The sequence below is a fragment of the Protopterus annectens genome, chromosome 1.part0 (assembly GCF_019279795.1).
Source record: "Protopterus annectens isolate FY-2018-M chromosome 1.part0, PAN1.0, whole genome shotgun sequence".
NCBI classification, from domain to species: domain Eukaryota; kingdom Metazoa; phylum Chordata; order Ceratodontiformes; family Protopteridae; genus Protopterus; species Protopterus annectens.
Window position 1 is genome coordinate 1,269,245,643 of NC_056725.1, and position 22,268 is coordinate 1,269,267,910.

The following is a 22,268-nucleotide window of genomic DNA, read 5'->3' on the forward strand; positions in this document are numbered from 1 at the left end:
TGATAAAATATTAAAAACCCAACAAATCAAAAAATGAACAGTCACAAAGCTCTCATGCCCTAAATTAGGATGTCTGGTAAAACACCACCAGAAAAAAGTCAAACGCACAAGACATGTTAAATGGAACGTAACAAGCAAGTAATATATATGTGTCAGCCGAACTCATTACTAGAACATTGTTGGATATTCCTATGAACTGCAGCTTACGTACAGGTGCATGTATGTGGGTGCAAAAATGAAATGTAACTTAAGGTTTTTAAGCTTATGTACAAATGTGCACACATCTAGAAGTTTCCACAAAGGATTTTCTTCCCTGACATCAGTGCCTATCAGCAGTTATGTTTGCATAGTTGTGCATCACATATGTGCATTAAACATTAAAAAAAGCACACAAGAACATAATCATTTAAATTAACACATATGTATAGTAACCCTGTGGATGTTGAGTTTTAACAATGCATAAGGCACAGCTACAAAATAAAATGTACCTCCTCTTTCAGCATCTTCAGTCATCCACCAAGGTTTAGACTCTTTTTTGTTAACCTCATTTTTTCTGGAATCTTCATTGTCATCTATAGCACCAGCTTTCCTTGAACTTCCTAATTCAAATGAATCATCTGAAACAGACTACAGGAAATGGAAGAGAAAATTATATTACATAAAAATTCTAGTCATATGAACAATGAAAAATTATTTTAGGTTGCTGTAATGAAGTTACACCTTAAAATGTAAGACACAGAGAAAAAAATCATCTCAAAAATGTTCTACATTTTAGAGATTTATAATGTATTTTGATTCATCCTTTCAAATATACATGGATATTACTCCTCCATATTCTACTAAAAAGGCTCTAATGCTCAACTTTCAGAATGGGCTGTAAAATGACCCTATCACATTGAGAATTTACGACTGGTTCAGGCTTTTGAACAACTTCAGATTCAGAGACACAAGTTATATTTTTTACAATACTACACGTAGTCTGCAGATAATTTTTTTTTTTTAACTCTGACTGTATCTCTGAAAAGAAACACCTAATGTACAAAAGTTCCATATTAAGTATTAGAAAATGTAAAATCAGACAGTCTTGTCTTCTCACAACTGTTTTCCCTCGAGTTCTGTACTGCCACGTTAGTCTGAACTCGTTTCAGCACTGAACTTAAGCTGCCATATCTTAGACCAGTAATTTTCAAACAGTGAGAACAGCCTCTGATGCAAAGCCCAAGCAAATGTGGAATTTGTGTCCGTTTACAAAGTTAAACTCTGCAGCATTTATTTTATGCAGAATCTGACTACATGCAGCAGCATAACAGTCAATAAATGGGTATTTGACTGCAAGTTTATACCGCAAGAAAAATTAAACTGAGCCAAATGTGTGTTGGTCTGTTTTTATAAATTTAGCATGAGAGACCCAAAGTACTATTTTCTGGGGGTTTAAGGACTTCTCTGTGGTTCGACAGACACTCACTGTGGCACAAACAGAGAACCTACATCTTAGGCCATCCTTCCAATCTTGCCAAGTCTCTATGTACTGCATCAACTACATTTCGTTTTCTGTAACGATTAAATTTTTTGCCCTTTCCCTTACAATGTTTGTTCACTCACCCAGCTGCTTTATCCTTCATTCCCTACTATTCTCTGCTGTAATCACCCTGTCTGGGATTGCTCATTTTAGAATGGCAGTGGCAGAACCAAGGAGATTTTTTCGCCACAACTCATTTTGTCTATTGTAATGTGGTGACTTTATATATTTTGTAAAGTTGTGAATTTCTGTATTTTACACTGTGTACTGGAGTTTTTCTCCTCGGGTCTCCACTGAAAAAGGGCCACAAGCCCAGCTGGACTAACTCTGTTAACAAACAATAAATAACTAAATAAATAACTAAATAAATAACTAAATAAATAACTAAATAAATAACTAAATAAATAACTAAATAAATAACTAAATAAATAACTCCAGAATAAATCCCTTCTGGTCCCACTGCCATAAGCATAATCCATTCCTACAGCTCAAGACTTTTGAACATTTATCAAACAAATACAGCACATCACCAACCTTTCTTTGGGAATACCAAGTAAAAATTATCTTATTCAGCAGTTTTGTCTTTTCAGCCTTTCAATACATTTTTTCATTACCCTATTCATCCATAATCAGCCAGCTGGTGCAAAGTAAGATGCTTCTCTACAATGCTACTGACTTTGGTTCAGGATAAACACGGTCACTAGTGTGTGCCTGCAGAAAGACCTGGCAGTCTACTTATGCATCTCTGCTATAGAAACTGTTGTGGATGGTTTGGATAACTGATCACTGGGTCAACGTGTTTCAGTCACAAGTATATAATATTATAAGCACAGACAGACACACAGAGTGTCAGACACTCAATCAAAAACTACTCTGCTAATTATATACATCAACTCCTTGATCGCAATACAGTGGGGAAAGGGAAAAGTTCCCGATTCCCACTGCATCAAGCTCTTGCACAATGTAATGCTAACATTTTCCAGTCAAACGCCTTTTCCACCAAATGTGCCAGCATTCTGAAAGTTGTCTGCTTCCCATTTATATAAACACATGTGCAAATATATGGACACTGAAAATAATTGAATCCCACTTTGGTTGACATCTGTTTGGCCAACAAAATTTAGTCAACTGAACAGATGGTCGACAGGTGTGTGAGATCGCACAACTCCCGGGGTAAGGAAATATGCCCTTTCCCCAACATTGTGTTATCTTGGAGTTAGTATATGTAATTAACAAGGGCTATATATGGGGTTTTTGCCCCTGCAAAAAACAATGTCTGATACTATTTTTTAAACTCTAGTTTTGCATTTGCCAAGATGTTTGCTTAGCCCATGCATAGTAGCATGTCTACACTTGCAAATTTAACCTTTTGTGGTCGATCTTGTGAATGCAAACATTTTGTCATTCATTCTTTTTCAGTAGACCCATAGATATACATGTGTGTGTCTACACATATATAGACACACACACACACGTGTGTGTGTATACATACAGATATATAACTTTAACTGAACATGCATTTTGTTTGAAAAAAAACAAAAAAAAACAATAGAGCTGATCAAAAGTCAGATGATTACACATACTGCTTTTATTCTGTTAGAGACTGCAATACAGTGGGGTTCAAGGAACTTGACATTTCTCACTGGAGAACAATTTGAGCTGGCATATACAATAAGCAAGATATGCCACGGTGGTACGGTGGTAGCATTGTTACCTCACAGCAAGAGGTTCTCCTGTTCAATTCTCGGTTTGGGAGTGCCTTCTGTGTGGAGTCTGCATGTCCTCCCCGCGGTTGGGTAGTGTTCAAAAGACATGCGTGCGTAAATGGGCGTGCCTTCATTGAAGGTTGGGAGTCGAGCTGGCACCTCGGCATTTCGTAAAAATCTACTGCCAATCATTAGCGGAACGGAGTTCTGCTGTGGCGACCCCTTACCAGCAAAAAGCCGAAAGACAAACATATACAATAAGCAAGTTGTGTAGGGGCTGCAAAAAAGTTTTCTTCCGATTAAGTTTCATGCTTTTTTGATCAATGATGTGTGGGCTTTACCTTTTTTGTTTTCAATGTCAAGTCATACCTCTATATTCACACACACACAGTTTACACATACAGGTATGTATGCATGTATATTACTTCAGTTTGGGCCTTATTATAAATCACAAATCACAGTTCTTCACTTTCGCTGCCTTACATTAAGTACATTTTCCTTAAAACAGATGCGGATATGATTTTCTACATGGCAATTTGTAAGTACACCGCTCTATTCCTTGTCTGTCTCTACCTTTTAGACTTCTGATGCGAAATCTTTAAAAAATCTCAGCTCGTCATCCCCTTCTTAAACCAGAATGCAGTTGATCCCAAACAACCATAACCATGACAAAAGTGACAAATTATAAAATACAAAGCGGCCAAAGTAAACTCCAGAATTTAATGTCTCCTCATACAACCATATGCATTATAACATTTTCGTTGCAAACTGATTACTATTTAGAACCTTCCCTTTTTTTGACTGGATGGGTAAAACCATTCTGCCTCATCCTGGCCACTGCCTGAGAAATTATGGGACAGCATTTATGGAGGCCAACCATACAAAACAATTAATAATAACTCAAAAGGATACACCAAGGCAGTAAATGTGCATTACCTCTTTCAGGAACTGTTCAAACTGCTCATCAAGCTCTTCTTTTGAAAGTCGATAAGCCATATTTTCTAATTCAGCTTTATTTCAGTTACTCAATGAGAGCACTCAGTTCTGAAATGAAAACAGAATTCAGCAAGTCAGACTAGACCACTAATGGCACCATGTACTACTACAGACAAAATTATAAAATCATTAAATGTTAAAATATTTTTAATTAAATGCCACTTCTACATGTAGCTCTTAAAATGCAAAATCTGACTGACTAAACTATATTTTATCCCCATGAAAAAAAGTCAGTTAACAAGGTCCACTCAGTAGATAAATAAGTTCTATATGATTTGGCTAACATTTGTTGACTGGGAAAGAAACTAGGACAGAGCCTATTTTCAGTGGAGGTCTGGGAAGAAACGCCACACGTCTTTGGAATGTGGGAGGAAACCAGAGTACCGGGAGGAAACCCACAATAAAGCAGGGAGGACATGCAGACTCCACAGAGAATCCACACCTTCTTGCTTTGAGGAGACAACGTTAACTGCTGCAGCACTGTGGCACCCATTTTTCTACCATAGCCATTACAAGACATCACACTGTTTACCTCCCCACTGTTTGACTTTTCAAGATCTGAACGTATCACTAACTCAATGGTTTCAAATAAAAAAGTGAAAAACTTGAATTCAAGTAAATATGACAATGTTTGTTTGTTTCACTTATGCAGCAACCATTTCAAAATCCGCATTTAACATGCATAACAAACACTGATACAAGGTATCTCTGCATTTCGTACAGAAACCATTAAATTGTAAGCATCTGCAGGGTAAATACATTCGTATACAACAAAAAATGTTTAAAAAGATTTTTGTTTTCAATGAGTTTGCTGCATTATTAGTTATTGCATATCCCTTACTACTTAAAGGACTACTACGGGCAAATGATGAAGAAAACATATATTTTTTTATCTTGCCATGATTTACTACATCTCCCAAAGCTGCCTTCAGCAAAATAAGTACTCATTCCTAATTTTTATTTTGTTTTTACTCTGGTCTGCCCTCATGGGGGCAGACATGGGATTCCTTTAGAAAGCTAAATCTGTCCATAATGCAGACTGTGAGGACAAATAGCCCTACCATTTGTTGTCAGACTAGACTTCCATTCACTTAGAATGGAACTCCTGAAAAAAACTGCCAAGTTTGAGAGTCTGCAGCTCATGTGTCATTGACTGATATGTGTAGAGTTTTACAAATGTTGTTCCTACTGATGTACTACACATTCACTGAAAGAAACCTGCAAAAGTGTCAACAAATTATGGAGATAAAAAAAAGACTTTTCACAAGGAGCAGTTTTGCAAGTTTCAGTTTTTGTCCAGGTTACTCCTCCCATCTCCCCTCCTTCAGTGGGCTACAGTATCACATTTCCAACTTTGCTACATTCAACTATTTAGTCAGCTTTGCATGACAATAGACATAAAAAATAGCCTGGTGTGCCACTAAAACTGTTCCCTTGTATGTCTCTTCACTTCTAAATAGCATTTCCCAAGAATTAAAAAAAAAAACAAACTCGTCAGTCCAGAGTTTAGGCTAGTCCATCCATTTTTTAAAATGTGCACAGTAAAATATTCAACTTGTAATGCATTTTGACTGCTGACATGGTTATCTTTACATAGTTATTCTCTTGTAGTATAACCTGAACTTATTGTATTTAATGATAAATTTTACAACAGTTCTCAGTTTCTTAACAATGACCTCCCAAGCCAATGTTATGATCTAATACTTTCTTACTATTGCTTTATGTAGTTTGTCTTAGGTGTATACTTGTAGTGTGTTTCTCATCCTCTCCGCAACAGACTCCTGGAGAAGCATATACTTGTATTGAAAGAGTACCAGCAGCTGTAGCAGTGATACCACACTGCAAAACAATGCACTCAAACATAGTACTGACAAACACAAGGGAATGTATATGTCTGACAAGCAGTGATGAAATTGCTAGGGACTTCACTGAGCAAAATTTTACTCACTCTCTCCATTTCATAATGCATAACATTCACACCACACTTACAAAGGCACACCTCCACCTTCCACAAACACAGCAACCCACTCCCACACAACTGCTACGGTTTCTCCCTTCAGTTATTACAAGCCAAGAATAACACTTTTTAATAAGGATACCTACCAGATAAGTCTGCATAGCGCACTTGGTCTACCTGCATCATCGCAGCTCGGGTCTACCTGCATCATCGCGCAGCGCCCCCAGCAACTGCAACATTGCCAGATAAACCAAGAATAATACTTTTAAATAAGGATACCTACCAGACAAGTCTGCATAGCACACTTGGTCTACCTGCATCATCGCAGCTCGGGTCCCCAGCCCCCTGCAACTGCAACATTGCCAGATAAAACCACTGCTACGGTCTAGTTTCTCCCTACAGTTATTGCAAGCCAAGAATAACACTTTTTAATAAGGATACCTACCAGACAAGTCTGCATAGGTGACTGGATATTTACAGTTCTTGTTATTAGCAGATGTGGTCCTTAACAGTTATGTTTTAAACATTGTGACTGATTATTTACATTTCCTTTTACAGCACATTTGTTACTTTTACTAGTTTTTTTTAAACATTGTTTTGGCCGGCATGCACACCCGCAAGGCCCCCCCCCCCCCAGGCAACTTTAGCTTTGTCTATTGCCACTGGGTGGCATAACTTAATACACTTGCTGTATCTTGTCCCAAATAGATCTGCCTCCACACTGAAGGAAAGTACCATTTCCTTTGTGTATTTTGTCCCCCAGATAGATTTACCTTCCTTTGTATTACTTGCACACCAAGACCTTAAAGTAGTGTTTCTGCAACTAACTGCTTACACTCCTAATTTCCTGCTTCGACCTCTTCCTTGCTTACACTTATATTACATCTCCAAGGCTTCCACTTCTTATGCGGATTACTTTTCTTTGCAGTCTTCTGCGAGGGGGCGGGCCAGATCTCTACCTGCTTTTTCTGGTTATACCTTCCCCCATTTTGTATCTCCCTCCTCTAACTCCCTCCTCCCCCATGCACATTAACTAGTCTATATTAGTGGGTCTCCTTGAGTGGCGCCCTTTTGAAAGTTATCGTTTGGCCTGCTTGTGGTGAGGAAGCTTCCCCAGACCTTTTTCAGTGTGACTGCATCAGTATAAGCAAATTAAACTAGTACAATACAGCCAAACAGACACATTTGGTGTAAACAGAAACAAGTGGAATGATACATTTGGTGTAAAAAGAAAAGAAACAGGTAAACCCATTGATATAATCGGAGGTAGTGTTATCTCCCCTCCCTGCTTCCTATTCCCACCTGCCCCCACTAGTGCTACATTTCAACTGAACTTAGCCACTCCCATCATGCTAACCACCAATCACTGAATCTGCCCCACCCCTGTACCCATTTCCCTTCTCTTCCACTATTCCACATCCTGTAAAGCACAGTCTTCCATCTAACTACCTTACAATCACAAACAGCACCTCTCATCATCCACCACACCCACCCCATCCCTAGCAGATCTCTCACTCATGACCAAACCAAACCATGCCCAAACTACCCAAACCCACATACATACACCTCTTACTATTGCTCCTAGGTGTATCCACACTCCCACTGCTAACTTCTATCACCAACCACCAAACACAAATTAATTTTATCCATATACCAAGAAAAACTATTTCCACTGACATTATTACAACACACCCTTTTACGCAACTAGTCCCACATCACTACCAAACCTTCTTTATTCACCACTATGCACACACATCACAGCCATCACACTACCAGTCTCAAACAACTATAAAGAACTTTAAGACCCTAAACAAACTACTCAAACTCTATTTCTACCTCAGAACCCAAACCCAGGCCCAGAAAATCTAGGAGCCCAACCCTCAACCTGAATGATACCCTACTCCACAGAGACAAATCCACGCTCCTCATTTTAAATGTAAATGTTAAGTATACTAAACGTCCACGACCTCCATGCGCTACTCTCCTTTTATCAGCCTGAGATAGTCATACTAACAGAGACTTGGCTTAAACCAGGCAACCACAACAATGAATTCACTCCACCAGGTTACAATATAATTCGTAGTGATAGAATAGGTCAAAAAGGGGGGGGGTGTTGCTATAGTGTTTAAATCTCACATCATCCTTGAGAAAGTAAACATAACTCTAGACCTCATAAAGTTGAACACACACTAACAAAACTAAAACTTAATGATAATAAACGCATCAACATCATAGGGTGCTACATCCCTCCAGGCAATAATATCCCCATTACAGAAAAACTCCTAGAATGGATATCTAACTCCCTCCCTCAGGAAAGCATAGTATTAGGAGACCTTAATACTGACTGGCAAAATTGTTCCAGTCATAAGCCACTCTCCCATATTAACCTACATGGCCTAACCCAACTCATCACTTCCCCCCACAAGAACAGACAAGAGAACCAAACATCAATCCACTCTAGCTTGGATACTCGTATCCCACCCATCACTGATATCCCTAGCAGGGTGTCTACCAGACACCAAGTAGTTACCAAGCCACATTCTTATTCAGATCAAAATCACCACAACTGACCCAAATATCTACATGCCTAATTAGAAACAAAAAATACTAACTGCTTCAACTTTACAAACGACCTAAAAATATGCAACTGGACCCCCCCCTAAAAAACCTACCTCATGATGAAGCTGTACTATATTTCAATACTACCTTCTTAAACACCTTTAATCATCACGCCCCCTCCAGAACAATAATTAAAACTAAATATGCCTCCTGGTTAGCCCCAGACACAAAATCCCTCCTCAAAAAAAAAAAAAAGGCCTGGACCAGCTACCTAAACAGTAAATCCCAATTGAACAAATATATGTTGAACTACATAACCAAGCCAAAAAACTCACCAAAACAGACAAAACATCTTGCTACCAAAAGTTACAGGGTAAGCACAGGAACAACCCACAAAAATTCTGGGCAGCAATTAACTTTATTCTACAACCAGGTAAAACAACTACCCCAACCCCAAAAATAGATGATAACCAAGAAGACATCCCCACACAATTTAATTAATACTTTACGGAAACCATCCAGACCCTTGCAAAAACATCCAGACGCATGCAAACAACAAACCCTATGACAACATCCCCATCCCTGCAAATCCACCCCACACCCCCCAACTAACAATTGCCTCAAGTTAAGCTTCCACCCAAAACCAACCAAATCCATTGAAAAACTACTCCGCAAGCTCAAACCAACGTCTCTAGCTGCAGGTAAATTACCCGCTGAATACCTCCACCTGGCTGCAGAAGCCATATCATATTCTGTCTCCATCCTAATTAACAGGTCCATCTCGGAGTGTATAGTACCCAAGCTATGGAAAATATCACGTATCATCCCTCTACATAAAGGGGAAACTTCCCTGGAACTCAGTAACGACCGCCCTATAGCCATACTACCCCCTTTATCTAAAATTTTAGAAAGGGTAATACACAAGCAACTAATGAAATATCCCCTAGAAAATAATCTAGAAGCAACACAGCAACATGGCTTTAGACCCTTCCATAGCACCTCCACCACACTAAGAGAATTCACCAACATTGTCAATACTCACAGAAACAATGGACTCCTTGTATCTGCCACCTTCCTTGACTTGTCCAAAGCATTCAATATGGTTAACCACAATAAACACCTTCTTTCACTAGCAACTCTAAACCTTACCACCCCTGCCATCTCCTGGTTCAAAAACTACCTAGAGGGAAGGAAACAAGCTGTTATGTGGAAAAACCAACTCTCGCCCTCCCTACCGGTCTCCCTAGGAGTACCCCAAGGCTCCATCCTGGGGCCACTTCTTTTTACCTTCTTCACCAATCAGCTCCCAAACAGTATTCCTAAAGCCTCAACAGTGCAATATGCAGATGATACCACCATAATATGTGCAGCCAAATCAATGGACATCCTTCACTCCCTAACTCAAGAATGCTTTTCCCTAGCAGAAACTTTGATTACAAACCAAACCAAAGGCTCATTCTGAACCCAAGTAAAACAAAGCTAGTACTCTTTAGCTCCCACAGAGCCACACCTCCCACTGATTCTTTCTTCATCTCCTCCTTTAACAAGACCGCAATCACCCCCACAAATCACACCAAACTGTTAGGGGTTGAAACAGATAATCATCTTAGATTTTACCTACATATTTCTATAACCATAAAAAGGTACATAAAAAACTTGGCCTACTGTATCGCAATAAAAAAATTCCTCACTGACCACTCCAAAACTACAATAGCGAGGACTCATCTACTATCCACCCTACTTTATGCCTCCCCCGTGCTTACAAATCTCCACAAATCTGACCTAAACAAACCTGATAGTTGTTATAATAAGATAGCTAGATTCGCTACAACCTCTCCCATCAGAACACATCACTGCGAATGCCTAACAAAACTCAATTGGCTAGAACTACCACTACTACTTCAACTCAATCAACTATCACTAGCCCACAAAGTAATACATAACTCTGAAAACACCCCAGCCCTACAAAATCTTTTGCAACCCTATACAACCACCAGGCCCTTGAGGTCTAGCACACAAAACCTCCTCACAGTAACCAAATATAACAATGAAGCTGATAAGTCTGTCTACAGCCACCGTATAGCAAAACCTGGAATTCCCTTCCTGCCCACATAACTGACAACAAATCCCCATCACAGTTCAAGAAACTTGTTAAACTCACTTTTTGAATAATCAACTGTGCTCCTGTATCCCCCCTGGCTAATATCTCTTTAGAACACTTCACCAAACTTAAGTAACTCTGCTAAGCCAACCAATCATAGTACTATACCCACTTAGGACTGTTAATCTACTGCTCATCCCATCTCTCCAGGAGTTAGGGAAAACTACCCCAGCAATGTTGAGCTGTCCATAAGCAACTAAAACCAGGAGAAGACATATTGTAAATCAATTTGGTATCCTTCTCAACTAAAACCAGGCAGACATATAGTGAATCAATTTGTTATCTTTCTCAACTATAGCGATCATCATCTGCTCTCTCAGAGCCTTATTCTACGTCTCTGCTTTTACTCTGATAGTAAATCTATCACAGGAATCCTAAATTTAGGAATATCTTCTAAAATGTATTATATATGAGAACGAATGTATCCAATCTGTTAGTTAACATGTATGTCAAAGTCTCTTCTATGGAAATTGTATGTCAAAATATCTGTCCTTAAAACTATGTTTTGTAAAAAAAAAATTGTTCTCTTGGAGCTTTTCTCCCCAGGCCTCCACTGGAAATGGGCTTGCAATCCAGTTGGACTCTCCCAGTCAACAAATGTAAAATAAAATAAACATACCAGTCAAATTTAAGGCTTTTCTCACCTCTCTGCAAAACACTGCTGTAATGGCTTTGGCACACAAATGAAAATGATTGATGGGTGTTGGTTCAAGACTATGTCTCAACAGTACAGATTCATAAAATTGCAGTTCTGTCAAATCACTGGCAAATCATTGAACAATGAAGTCAGAAAATTGACAGGCATTTGATTTTCAGACTTCATATCCTTAAACAGGTTTTGCGCTGGTGAATTTTCTTATCAATTTTCTAAGTTTGTAAGTGCAATATTTATAAATTATCCCAAATTATGGGCCTTTGTCCCCTATTATTTATGGCCTTGTCCAGATTTCTTGTTCTATGATGTTGAGAGGTATGCGGCCATCCCTTCCTACTGGAGCCAGTCCATTGCACTTGCACAAGTGTCCCCCTCAGCAGGGCAGCACGCAGGTATCAGTGCAGATTTGCTTTATAGTTCTTTTATACCACACACATACATATACACACACACACACACACATATATACATATACACACACACAATGATACATGGTTAATGTGGACAAATCTGTTTGTTCAAAGTCACCAAACATTTCTCCAAACCCAGTTTTATGACACCTGCTATCAATCCACTTGACAGTCTGCAGCTGCAAATCTTGTTGTCCATGTTATTTCTTCTTTTCCTTGGTTTTGTTTCTCTTACTTGTAATGTTGCTTTTACTCATTTTTTCTCCTGCCTCCCATATCTACCCTAATTATTACTTCTAACAAATACTTTCTCACTCTTTCTTCTCTTCCCCTCCTCCTCTTTATCCACTTTGAACTTTACCACTCGGACATTTGCTTTGAGTAAATAATGAACTGTCACCCTTATGTCATCGCATTTTAATGCTACATAATATTGTATTTAGTCTAATAATAGGTTCATAGGTAGGTACTAGGCTATCAGCCCAAGGGCTGAAGTAAGCCTAGCCAACAAGGTTCCCTGGCTTATGCCACCCAAGAAAGTTATTTTCCTGTGCCACTGTCGAGCAGAGCCACAGAAGTGATTCCCAGGTCATATTTCCTATTTCTCATCCACTCAAAGATTTTTCTTGAAGACTGCTAATGACGAAATTTACTTGACATAGATGGGTAGCTTGTTCCACAGTATGGGAAGTCTCTGGGACAGGAATCTATCCTTCCAGCATGTCCTGTTTATTGTGGTGACAAGGTTTAGGTCACTAGAGCATGCATCTCGGAGGCACTGGGATTTTTTTAGGTGTAGCATGTCCAACATCTCTGGGTTTGACAGTTTTATATGTTAGCCAGAAATCACCTCTGAGTAGGCGATATGCTACCGAGTAAAGCTGGAATTTTTTAAGATGGTCAGTGTAGGGCATCTGTTTGAGGCCAGTAATCCTCTTTGAGAGGTACTTCTGTGGCCTTTCCAGCTGCTGCAGATGTCTTGTGAGGTACATTTCAAAAGGGGCTTTGTACTCTTTAATGAGGCTAATGAATGTCGAGTAGAGGGGGACAATGACCTCTTTTTTCCTGGATGAGAACCCTTTTGTGATTTGCCACGTAGAATGACTTCCTGACTACTGTGGCGATCTGATTATCAAAGCAGACTACTGTCCACCTGGGTCCCAAGGTCTCATCACACATTCGGTGTTAAGTAGACTGCTGCCTATGTGGTAGTTCATGGGTACAGAGTTTTTACCAAAGGGGATGACAATGCACTTTTTGGCATTGAGCTTGAGGCCATAGCTCTGACACCAGGCATCTGTCTCAGTGAGGCCCTTCTGTAGGATGTCCACATCATTTGGGGACTCTACTTTGGCTCCTAGTTTGTAGTAATCTGCGTACATCGTTAGCTAGAGGCCTTCTGTGTTTGGTATCTACTTCTTTGAAGTACAGGCTAACAAGAGAGGTCCCAGGACTGAACCTTGTGGTACTCCACTTGTCACTGCTTTGAAGTCAGATTTGGAGTCAGCAACTTTTACAGTGTGGGTTCTGTCAGTGAGCCAGTTGGCAGCCCATCTTGTGACGTAGGGCTTTATACCTAGTTTAGTGAGTTTAGCTATAATTCCAGAATGGGGGGATGGTGTCAAAAGCCTTGACGAGGTCAAGATAGGCTGTGTGAACCACCTTACCCTCATCTACGGCTTTGGTGACTGCCTCAAAAAAAACTATTAGGTTCAGGAGGCATGATCTGCCTTTCACAAACCTGAACTGGGTGGGGTCCAGAGTTTGGAGGTTACCAATGTCTTTGTTTACGAGTTCCATGATGATACGTTCCATGACCTTGCAGACCAGGCTCATCAGGCTAATAGGGAGATGGTTCCCAGGATCAGTGTTTGCTTCCCGGGATTAGTGTTTGCTCCCCCTTTGTGAAGTGGGATAACTGTTGCTGTGTGCCATTCAGTGGGCACAAAGCCTGATGTGAGGCTATGATTGAACATGGTGCTTAGGTGAGGGGCCAGTTCATTCTGAAGTTCGTGTAAAACGCAGCATGGAATGTTGTCCAGTCCCATGGATGCTGTGTTTTTGGCTTTAGAGAATGCAGCTTTTACCTGTGATTACAGTGACTTTGTATTCTTCCTGTACAGATATGGGCCCTTTAGAGGGTGAGAGGGGGTAAAGGTAGCACTAAACCTATCTGCCAGGATGTTGGCAATATCAGTTGGTTCTGTAATTTTTGTTCAGTTGTGCTGTAACTCAGAGCAGATCTGGGTGTTGCCATTGAGATTCTTGACATAGCTATAGAATGCTCTGTGGTTGTCCTTAGAATCAGTGGCGGTTTTGTTTTCCTAGCTAGCTTTGGAGGCTCTTATAAAGGATCTCAGCTTGTTACTGAGGCTGACCAGGGAACTCCACCACTCGTGGGAGTTTTGCAACAGTTTCTTCCTTCTGTTGTACAGTTTATGGTAGGGGACCACCAGATTGGCTTCCTTTTTTTGGAGGATAGCTTCTTGATTCTGTTTGGGATAGCACAATCCATACCCTCGTGTAAGTGCTTGTAGAGTGCATTTGTGTAGGATTCAGCAGTCATAACTGTACTGTCCATCTCCATGGGTGTCATGAAGTTCGCCACTTCTGTCTTAAGAAGCATGAAGTTGGCATTGGATAAATTTTTTTACTGTGGTTTCCTTAATGAGGGGTGAGGGTGGGATGTGGATATCTAGGGTGATTAGCTTATGGTCGGATGTGACAAACGAGGAGTTGACTTCAGGTGTGGAACACCGGTCACTCATGTTGGTAATGACTAGGTCTAGGATATTGTTGCCCTTGGTGGGGGTGTGGATAAGTTGATCCAGGGCATTGGAATTTATGAATTTCAGAAAGTGTTAAGCAAAGGAGTTGGTACACAAGTAGTTTTCCCAGTTAATGGTGGGGTAGTTGAAATCGTCCATTATTAGGGTATTTGGCTGAACCCTAATATTTTCCAGTATATCAAGAAAAGAGGAGTGGTAATCCTGGAGCATGGTGGGGGATCTGTAGCAAACTACAATTTGGATTGTAGTTTTGCCCAGAGTTAGTTGCACTTTGATAACCTCTGATGCATTATGCTGAGCAACTAACCTGGAGGTTTGGATATCCTTAATGAGTATGGACACACCTCCGCCTTTGGTGTTCTGCTCCAGGTTACGTGGCCGAAAAGTGTGGTATGAGTTATAGCCTGGTAGTGCAGGGGTGCTCTCTGCAGCCTTGAACCAGGTCTCAGTCACTGCACAAATATAGATGTTCTCCATTTTAAGGAATGCATCGAGTTAGTGCATTTTGAGATTTAGACTTCTAGCATTGAGTAGCATTACCCTCAGTTTTTGCTTGCCTATTCCTGTTACGGAGGTGAATTTGTCATTTGAACCTTGTCTACAAAAGGCACTACAGGGGTGGCAAGAGCCTTAGCCAGTATCCAGAATCCCAGGAGCAGCAGGTGCAGGCCATCTCTGGCAAAGCATTGTGGTCTGTCGACCATGTCGCCCCAGGAAGACAGATACTGGATCCCCTTACAATGACACCAGAAGCTTAGCCAATTGAAGTCAATCATTTTGTCCTTTTACTGCGGTATCATTCTGGGTGATGTTAGAATGCTTCTCAGGGCTAGGGTCATACCTACCTGCGCTACAAGATCAGAGAGCTCTTCCATGTCTCTTTTCATGTAGTCCAGGGAGGTACGTCTCAGATCATTCACACCAACAAAGACAATGACAGAGTCATATTTGTACTTGCTGTGGCGTGACCTGAGTGCGTTATGTGGCGGATCCTGGCACCTGACAGGCAGCGGACAGTAATCTTCTCCTTGTTTAGCCTGGTGAGTGGGACATCAGTGTGCCTAATTATATGTTTGCCCATAATATCTGAATAAGTGAGTGGGATTTTCATGACAGCATCAAGGAAACATGCTCCTTCCTTCTGTGTTTTTTTCTTAAGTTTTGGATTTTTCTTGGCATATTGATTGATTTTCTTAGTATATTTTATTTTTTATTTATTTTCCATTTGTTTACCAGGTTAGTCCATCTGGACACAGGTGACCGTTTTCAGCAGAGGCTCAGGGAGAAAAGCTCCAGATACATAGTAAACAATTATAAAAAATAATAAAAATAAAATTATACAATCATAGCTATTTTGCACAAAGAGCATAGAAAATATAAAAGGAGTACAATCAGAGTTTTACAACTGATGCAGCATACAGTGGTTAGAATATTGAGAAACAATTAAACAAGATATTATACAACAAATATAGAATTGCTTGAACATAAATTCAGAAAAGTTTCCATAGACAAACAGGGTCATAAACTAGAAATCATAACTATATTGATATGATTTATTTTGCATTTATCTTGTTTTAATGATGGTATATGTGTATTATTGTATGTGTCATATGTGCACAAATATTTGTATTAATCTGTGTATTTACAGTACACTGACAAAGTACTAGGTCACATCTGAGCCTTGGGAGGTGATAGTTAAGAAACTGAGAACTGTTGTAAATCTTGGCATTGAATACCATAAGTTCAGGTTATGTTATAAGAGAATAACTATGTAAAGATAATGCATTCTAGCTGCTGACATGGTTATATACTGAATGTTTTACTGTGCACATTAAGAAATGGATAGATTGGCCCAAACTCAGGACTGATGTGTGTGCTTTTTTTTTTTTTTTTTTTTTATTCCTGGGAAAATGCTATTCAGAAGTGAAGAGACACATAAGGGAACAGTTTTAGTGGCACACCAGGCTGTGATTTTTTTGATGTCTATTGTCATGCAAAGCTGACAAAATAGTTGAATCTACCCAAGCTGGAAATGTGAGACTGTAGCCCACTGAAGGAGGGGAGATGGGAGGAGCAACTTGGCCAGGAATTGAAACTTGCAAAACTGCTACTTGTGAAAAGTCTTTTTTATCTCAGTAATTTGTTGACAGTTTTGCAAGTTTCTTTCAGAGAATGTGTAGTACATCAATAGGAACAACATTTGTGAAACTCAGCACATACCAGTCAGTGACACATGAGCTGCAGACTCTCAAACTTGGCATTTTTTTTCAGGTGGTCCATTCTAAGTGAATGGAAGTCTAGTCTGACAACAAATGGTAGGGCTATTTGTTCTCACACTGTGCATTGAGACAGATTTAGCTTTACAAAGGAATCACAATGTCTGCCCCCAAGAGGGCAGATGGGTAAAACAAAAAAATAAAATTAGGAATGGGTACTTATTTTACTGCAGGCAGCTTTAGGAGGTGCAGTAAATCATGGCAAGATAAAAAAATATATGTTTTTTCATTGTTTGCCCATAGTGGTCCTTTAAATCACACAGACCGCTACCCATACTGCTGACTTCAATGATAACAAGTGCTCCAGTAGGAAATGAGGAGTTTTGTACTCCCTACAGCCCTATATGCATTAACTTTGAGGTCATTCAACCATACAATAAGGAAAACTCTTATCCCCTAAAGTTCAGAGACTTTGCACTTGGTATATACACTAGGAGGTGCAGAAATAAGACTCCGTTTTCAGCACATCAACACAGCACTAGAACAAATGTCAATTGACAGAGCAAAACAAAAGAAAGCAAAATATTCCAGAAGTACTCACGCTTAATTAAATTTAACTTCCAAGGTAAAACGTGCTGGTTTTGTTTAATTCACTATCACCATTGACTATGTGGCAAATGTATTATAACAGTAGCTACCTTAATATATTATTTGCCCATCCCTTAGTTTGCTCATTAGCTGGAGTTTAGGTACAAATGACCATTTTTTTTTTTTACTGCATAGTTCTTAATCATTTCATTGTACATATTGAACATGTTCTGAGACAGCACAATATCAATAGAATAATGTGATCTGGACATTATTTCTCCAGAGGCAAAGAAAAAAAAATGCTTTACAGAAAATAACTACACCTGGTTTTTATGGGAAATAAAGACATATCAGATGGACTGCATACATGCACGCACACTCACGCACACACGCACAGCACTGCACAAGTTTACATTCCTAATCAAAGCTTAAACTGGCAGAAGACAGTTTGTTTGCTGGGTTATCTTAACTATTCAAGGTCCGTAATCTCTGAAATGTTCAATAAATTAATCCCCAAGCTGCTTTTAATTTGTGATTTACAAATGTGCGACTCAAAAAGAAAATGGAAAAATAATTACCATTTTTATAAAAGATGACAGCAAAAGTCAGAAGGAAACTAGGATAGCCAGAAAATATAATCAAATAAAGCAAGTTAAGACAGAAGGCAGCAATAAAGGCATAACATGGTCAACTTTATTAAGAAGGGAATACAAAGTTATCCATATATATAAAAGAAAGCAGTGTATGCATTTGGAAAAAAGATGGAAAGAGACAGCTAAATCTCTGTGGAGGTGGAGTACGAATGGTGATAATGATCAGAATCACATTTATTGGCCAAGTATGCACACATAACAAGGAATTTGATTCTGATTTCAGTGACTCTCCAAGTACAACTATTAAGAACAAAAACTACATACATGCAACTATTAAGAACAAGACAAAAAATATACACATATATACAAGGAAAAGTGCAACTCATTGCAAAAATTGCTGAAATAAATTCTGAAAGAAACATGTAAACAATACTGCATAAAGAATACCCCAGCCTAATAAGCTGAGTTAACAGTTTATGAACTTTACGGCCTGTGGAAAAAACTGTCCTTATATCTCCTTGCTTTGGTGCATATTAATCTATAATGCCTGGCAGATGGTTAATCGTTCAAAAAGATGGCAGCCTGGATGTGATGGGCCAGTGATGATCTTCCCTGCCCTTTTCATGACTCTGGAATAGTACAAGTCCTGTAATGAGGGCAAACTAGCACCAATGATATTTTGGGCAGACCTGACTATTCGATGTAACCTATTTTTGTCATGATTAGACCGAGATCCAAACCATACGGTTATGAATGGGCTGAGAACAGATGATGACAATGGCAATGATGGAGCTAGTAATCCAAACTGGTCGTTAACTACGTAACTTTCATAAATAAGACAGGAGTTCCAGTATCACCACATTCAGGATGGAATCCCAAAACTATCCTTTTAGGTAGATCCTCAAAGAATGCTCTGAATAATGGTGACACCAAAGAATGACCTTGATCTCGAGAACACACTCAGCTTATGTAGTGTCTTGAAAAAGTATTCAGTTATCTCCACATAGCCACTGCACAAAGATCATCTAATGATGCAATCTTAAAGAAAGTCTGAAAGACAGCAACGGACCTGACTAAATGAGTTATACGCTATATTAATACCCCAACCTGTTCAGCATTGCAGAATCTGATGCAAATCAGTTTGAGACAGGTAGCTCTGAGTACATAAAATCTTCGTTGCCTACAAACATCCCTGCAAAGCATCAGGTATTATCCCTCATTAGTATGATTTACAAAGAATACCAAGATTAATGGCTTGATTCAAATCAGTCTTGGTTACAACCTTTGACACAAAGGATGGATTTCTCCTCATGAACACACTGCCTTAATAGAACACAAGATATAAAAGCATGTACAGGCAGAAAAGGATTGTGGTCAAATTAGTTCCTAGGCAGGGGTAATAGACTGCACCCCCATAGCCATACCAATATTCCATTACTTGGCCTTCTCCTCAATTACCATAAAACAACATTTAAACCTATCAGCGCTCATACTATTTCTGTTTTTACTTTTACAATGATCACAGAGATTTGTATTTAATTTAAAACTTACTTCAAGATTTACAATAAAAACAGTCATTTGCTAAACAAAACAGTAGTCTCACACTGAAAGCAGACTTAGCATGAGCACCAGCAAACTCTTCCCTTGAAACTCACATTTATTGAAAATGCTTCTGGTAAGCCATTAAACTATTAGACATTTTCTGGGACTCAGGTCAAGTAGCATACAGTAAAGCACTAACTGGAGTCTATATGAAGGGTGCAGGGATTCAAGCGAAAACTGCAATGTGTTTGTTACCAGCTTGGGATGGCCCACTTGATTCAAATGTCCCTTTTCAGAAGCAACCTAGGAGGACCGTCTGGTGAAGTGACTTGTTCAGTGTCCACAGGAGACAAATGAAGGCTGAGGGAATCAAACTATGCACTACAAAAGCAACTCACTGCCTTACTCATCTGCACTAAATATCATACAGAGTGTTGCAGTCCAAAACAGTGAATTGTACACCTGTGTCCATGGGGGGAGACGACGACACACAAGCTTAATTAAAAATTAATTCAAAGTTAAATTAATATATTAAAACTTATGATGATTTCACACTGTCCAGTTTAGTCAAAACCAAATCTTGCATATATTGTCAACAGTCAGTAAATCAGGGAAACCAAGGATTGTACCTAAAGAACACAGCTTATAAGGCGAGTCCTTTACAGCACAACTACAGCGGGTTGCAGGAACCAAGTATTTGTACACACAAACAAAACCATCAATTGCAGCCACTTGAATGACTGTGGACTTCAGATACCTGCTTGAGAGTAACAGAGTGAATACATTCATAAATAATGGGCCAGTAAGATATTAAAGCTTGCTGTGGTCAAAACCATATAGTGGAAACCATTGCAAATCCCAACCTTCTCAACTTCTTAGCTCAAATCAGACAGAGACCCAATAATCATGAACAGATTTAAAAACTTCTTCTTGTATACCTAGAAAGTTACTAGAATAAAAAATTAAAAATAAAGTTGTACTAGCAAATATTTTCTGAAGGATACAAAGTCTGAAACTCATGCCTGCCATTACTTAATGACTGCAATCAACAATTTACCAGAAAGCCACAAATTCTTAAAAGGGATGGAGAAAAATACCTCTCAATGTCTTTGCTCAAGTATTCAGGACAAAGTGTTAAGATTGAGTAACAGCTTAATTCTGGCTCTCCCAGTCCGAAAAAAAGAAACTCCAAGAAGGACAGTAGACCTAGATTTCTGGGTAAATTTCAGTAACTGACTAGTAAGTGCTCTGCCTAGATGTCAGGAAAAAAGAAATATAAAGGACCCAGAGGAAAATCAGCTGCAAAAATTGAGGAAAAAGTACTGCAGTTGTTTAGAAAGCAGCAGTGCAAGTTCCGGACATGACTTCTCATAACAGAGAAAAAGTATAAAGCAGCTGCACACACACCTGGTTAAAATAAACAAAACAGAGTACATCTACACAAACAATAAAAAGCTCGAAAATGGAAGAAGCTTTGAACAGATATTCAGATAAGGTGACAGAATTGCAAAACTCAGAGGCTGAGATACAGAAAAGGCTAGCTGAACAGGAATCTGCACAAGAGATGGTATAAAATATACTAGAATTAGAAGACAGAGCAAGTAGGGAAAACCTAAGAATTTCTGCTGTACCAGAGAAGCTGAAAGGAGCAGACCATTAATTTTATGAAAGTTCAAATAAGCAACTGGACTGGTATTCCACAACAGGAATGATTAGCAAAGTGCACATTGTGCGTACGCTCCAAACATGGCTTATGAGAAAACAACCTAGACCTTTAGTAGTAAAAATGCAATCTTACCAACAGAAGGAGTTGATTCTGACAAATCTGTGGCAGAAGGACAAAGTACTAAAAGTGGGAGATAGCAAAGGGTTTATGGAGAATGACTCCGCATTGCACACCAGGCAGAAGAGGAATAAATTTATTCCATTATATAGGGAATGCCAAGAAGCAAGCGTGAGATTCAAATTGCTGTACCCAGCTATCCTCAAAGTAGTTTTCCCTGACGAAACAAAAACATTTTTTGATGAAGTACATGCTAAGGAAGAAATACCATCCAACAAAAAGTGATCTGTGAAACAGAAGGGGATTCTGCTTCTTTTTCTCCTGGCAATAAAGACCACAGAGAGACCATGCCAGTGAAACCTTCCCCAAGGTTTCAACAGAAAATGATTGAGAGAGGGGGAAAAAACACAGAAGTTGACTAGAAGAATCGAGAGTGCACTAGAGATGAAGCAGAGACAGGGAGATGGAGATGAACAGGAATAGAATAAAACAATCTGGAAGTATTGGACTTGTAGGGGACTCTAAAAACATATGCCCAACTTCGTGTCATAAAAACATATGCCCAACTTCGTGTCATTAATGTTCTGAAAAATACTCAGGACAGGGTAAGAGGATGGAGACGGTTAATTAAGTAAAATAGATTTTTTTCTTAACAGTATTACTTAAGTGGTACATGATTTTTCTCTGCATGTTATAAAAGTAAAGTTTTTTTTTTCAGTTATTTTTAAGTGTAATGGGGACACTAATGTAAATACTTCTGTGTATTATTTTTTCTTTCTCCCTTCTCTCTTTCT

General features: G+C 39.2%; 1 protein-coding gene across 2 annotated transcripts in view; it reads right to left on the bottom strand.

Annotated features, from left to right (window-relative positions):
* Positions 1–22,268, bottom strand: part of CEP162 (centrosomal protein 162) — a 2,095,315-nt gene that overhangs the window by 2,020,871 nt on the left and 52,176 nt on the right. For both annotated transcript variants that reach the window (XM_044066152.1, XM_044066151.1), the window contains exons 2-3: positions 4,162–4,269; positions 489–627 (exon numbers count right to left, since the gene is read on the bottom strand). In XM_044066152.1, coding sequence (XP_043922087.1) covers positions 489–627; positions 4,162–4,221 — 199 coding nt within the window. In that variant the 5' untranslated portion in view covers positions 4,222–4,269. The remainder of the gene's footprint in view (positions 1–488; positions 628–4,161; positions 4,270–22,268) is intronic.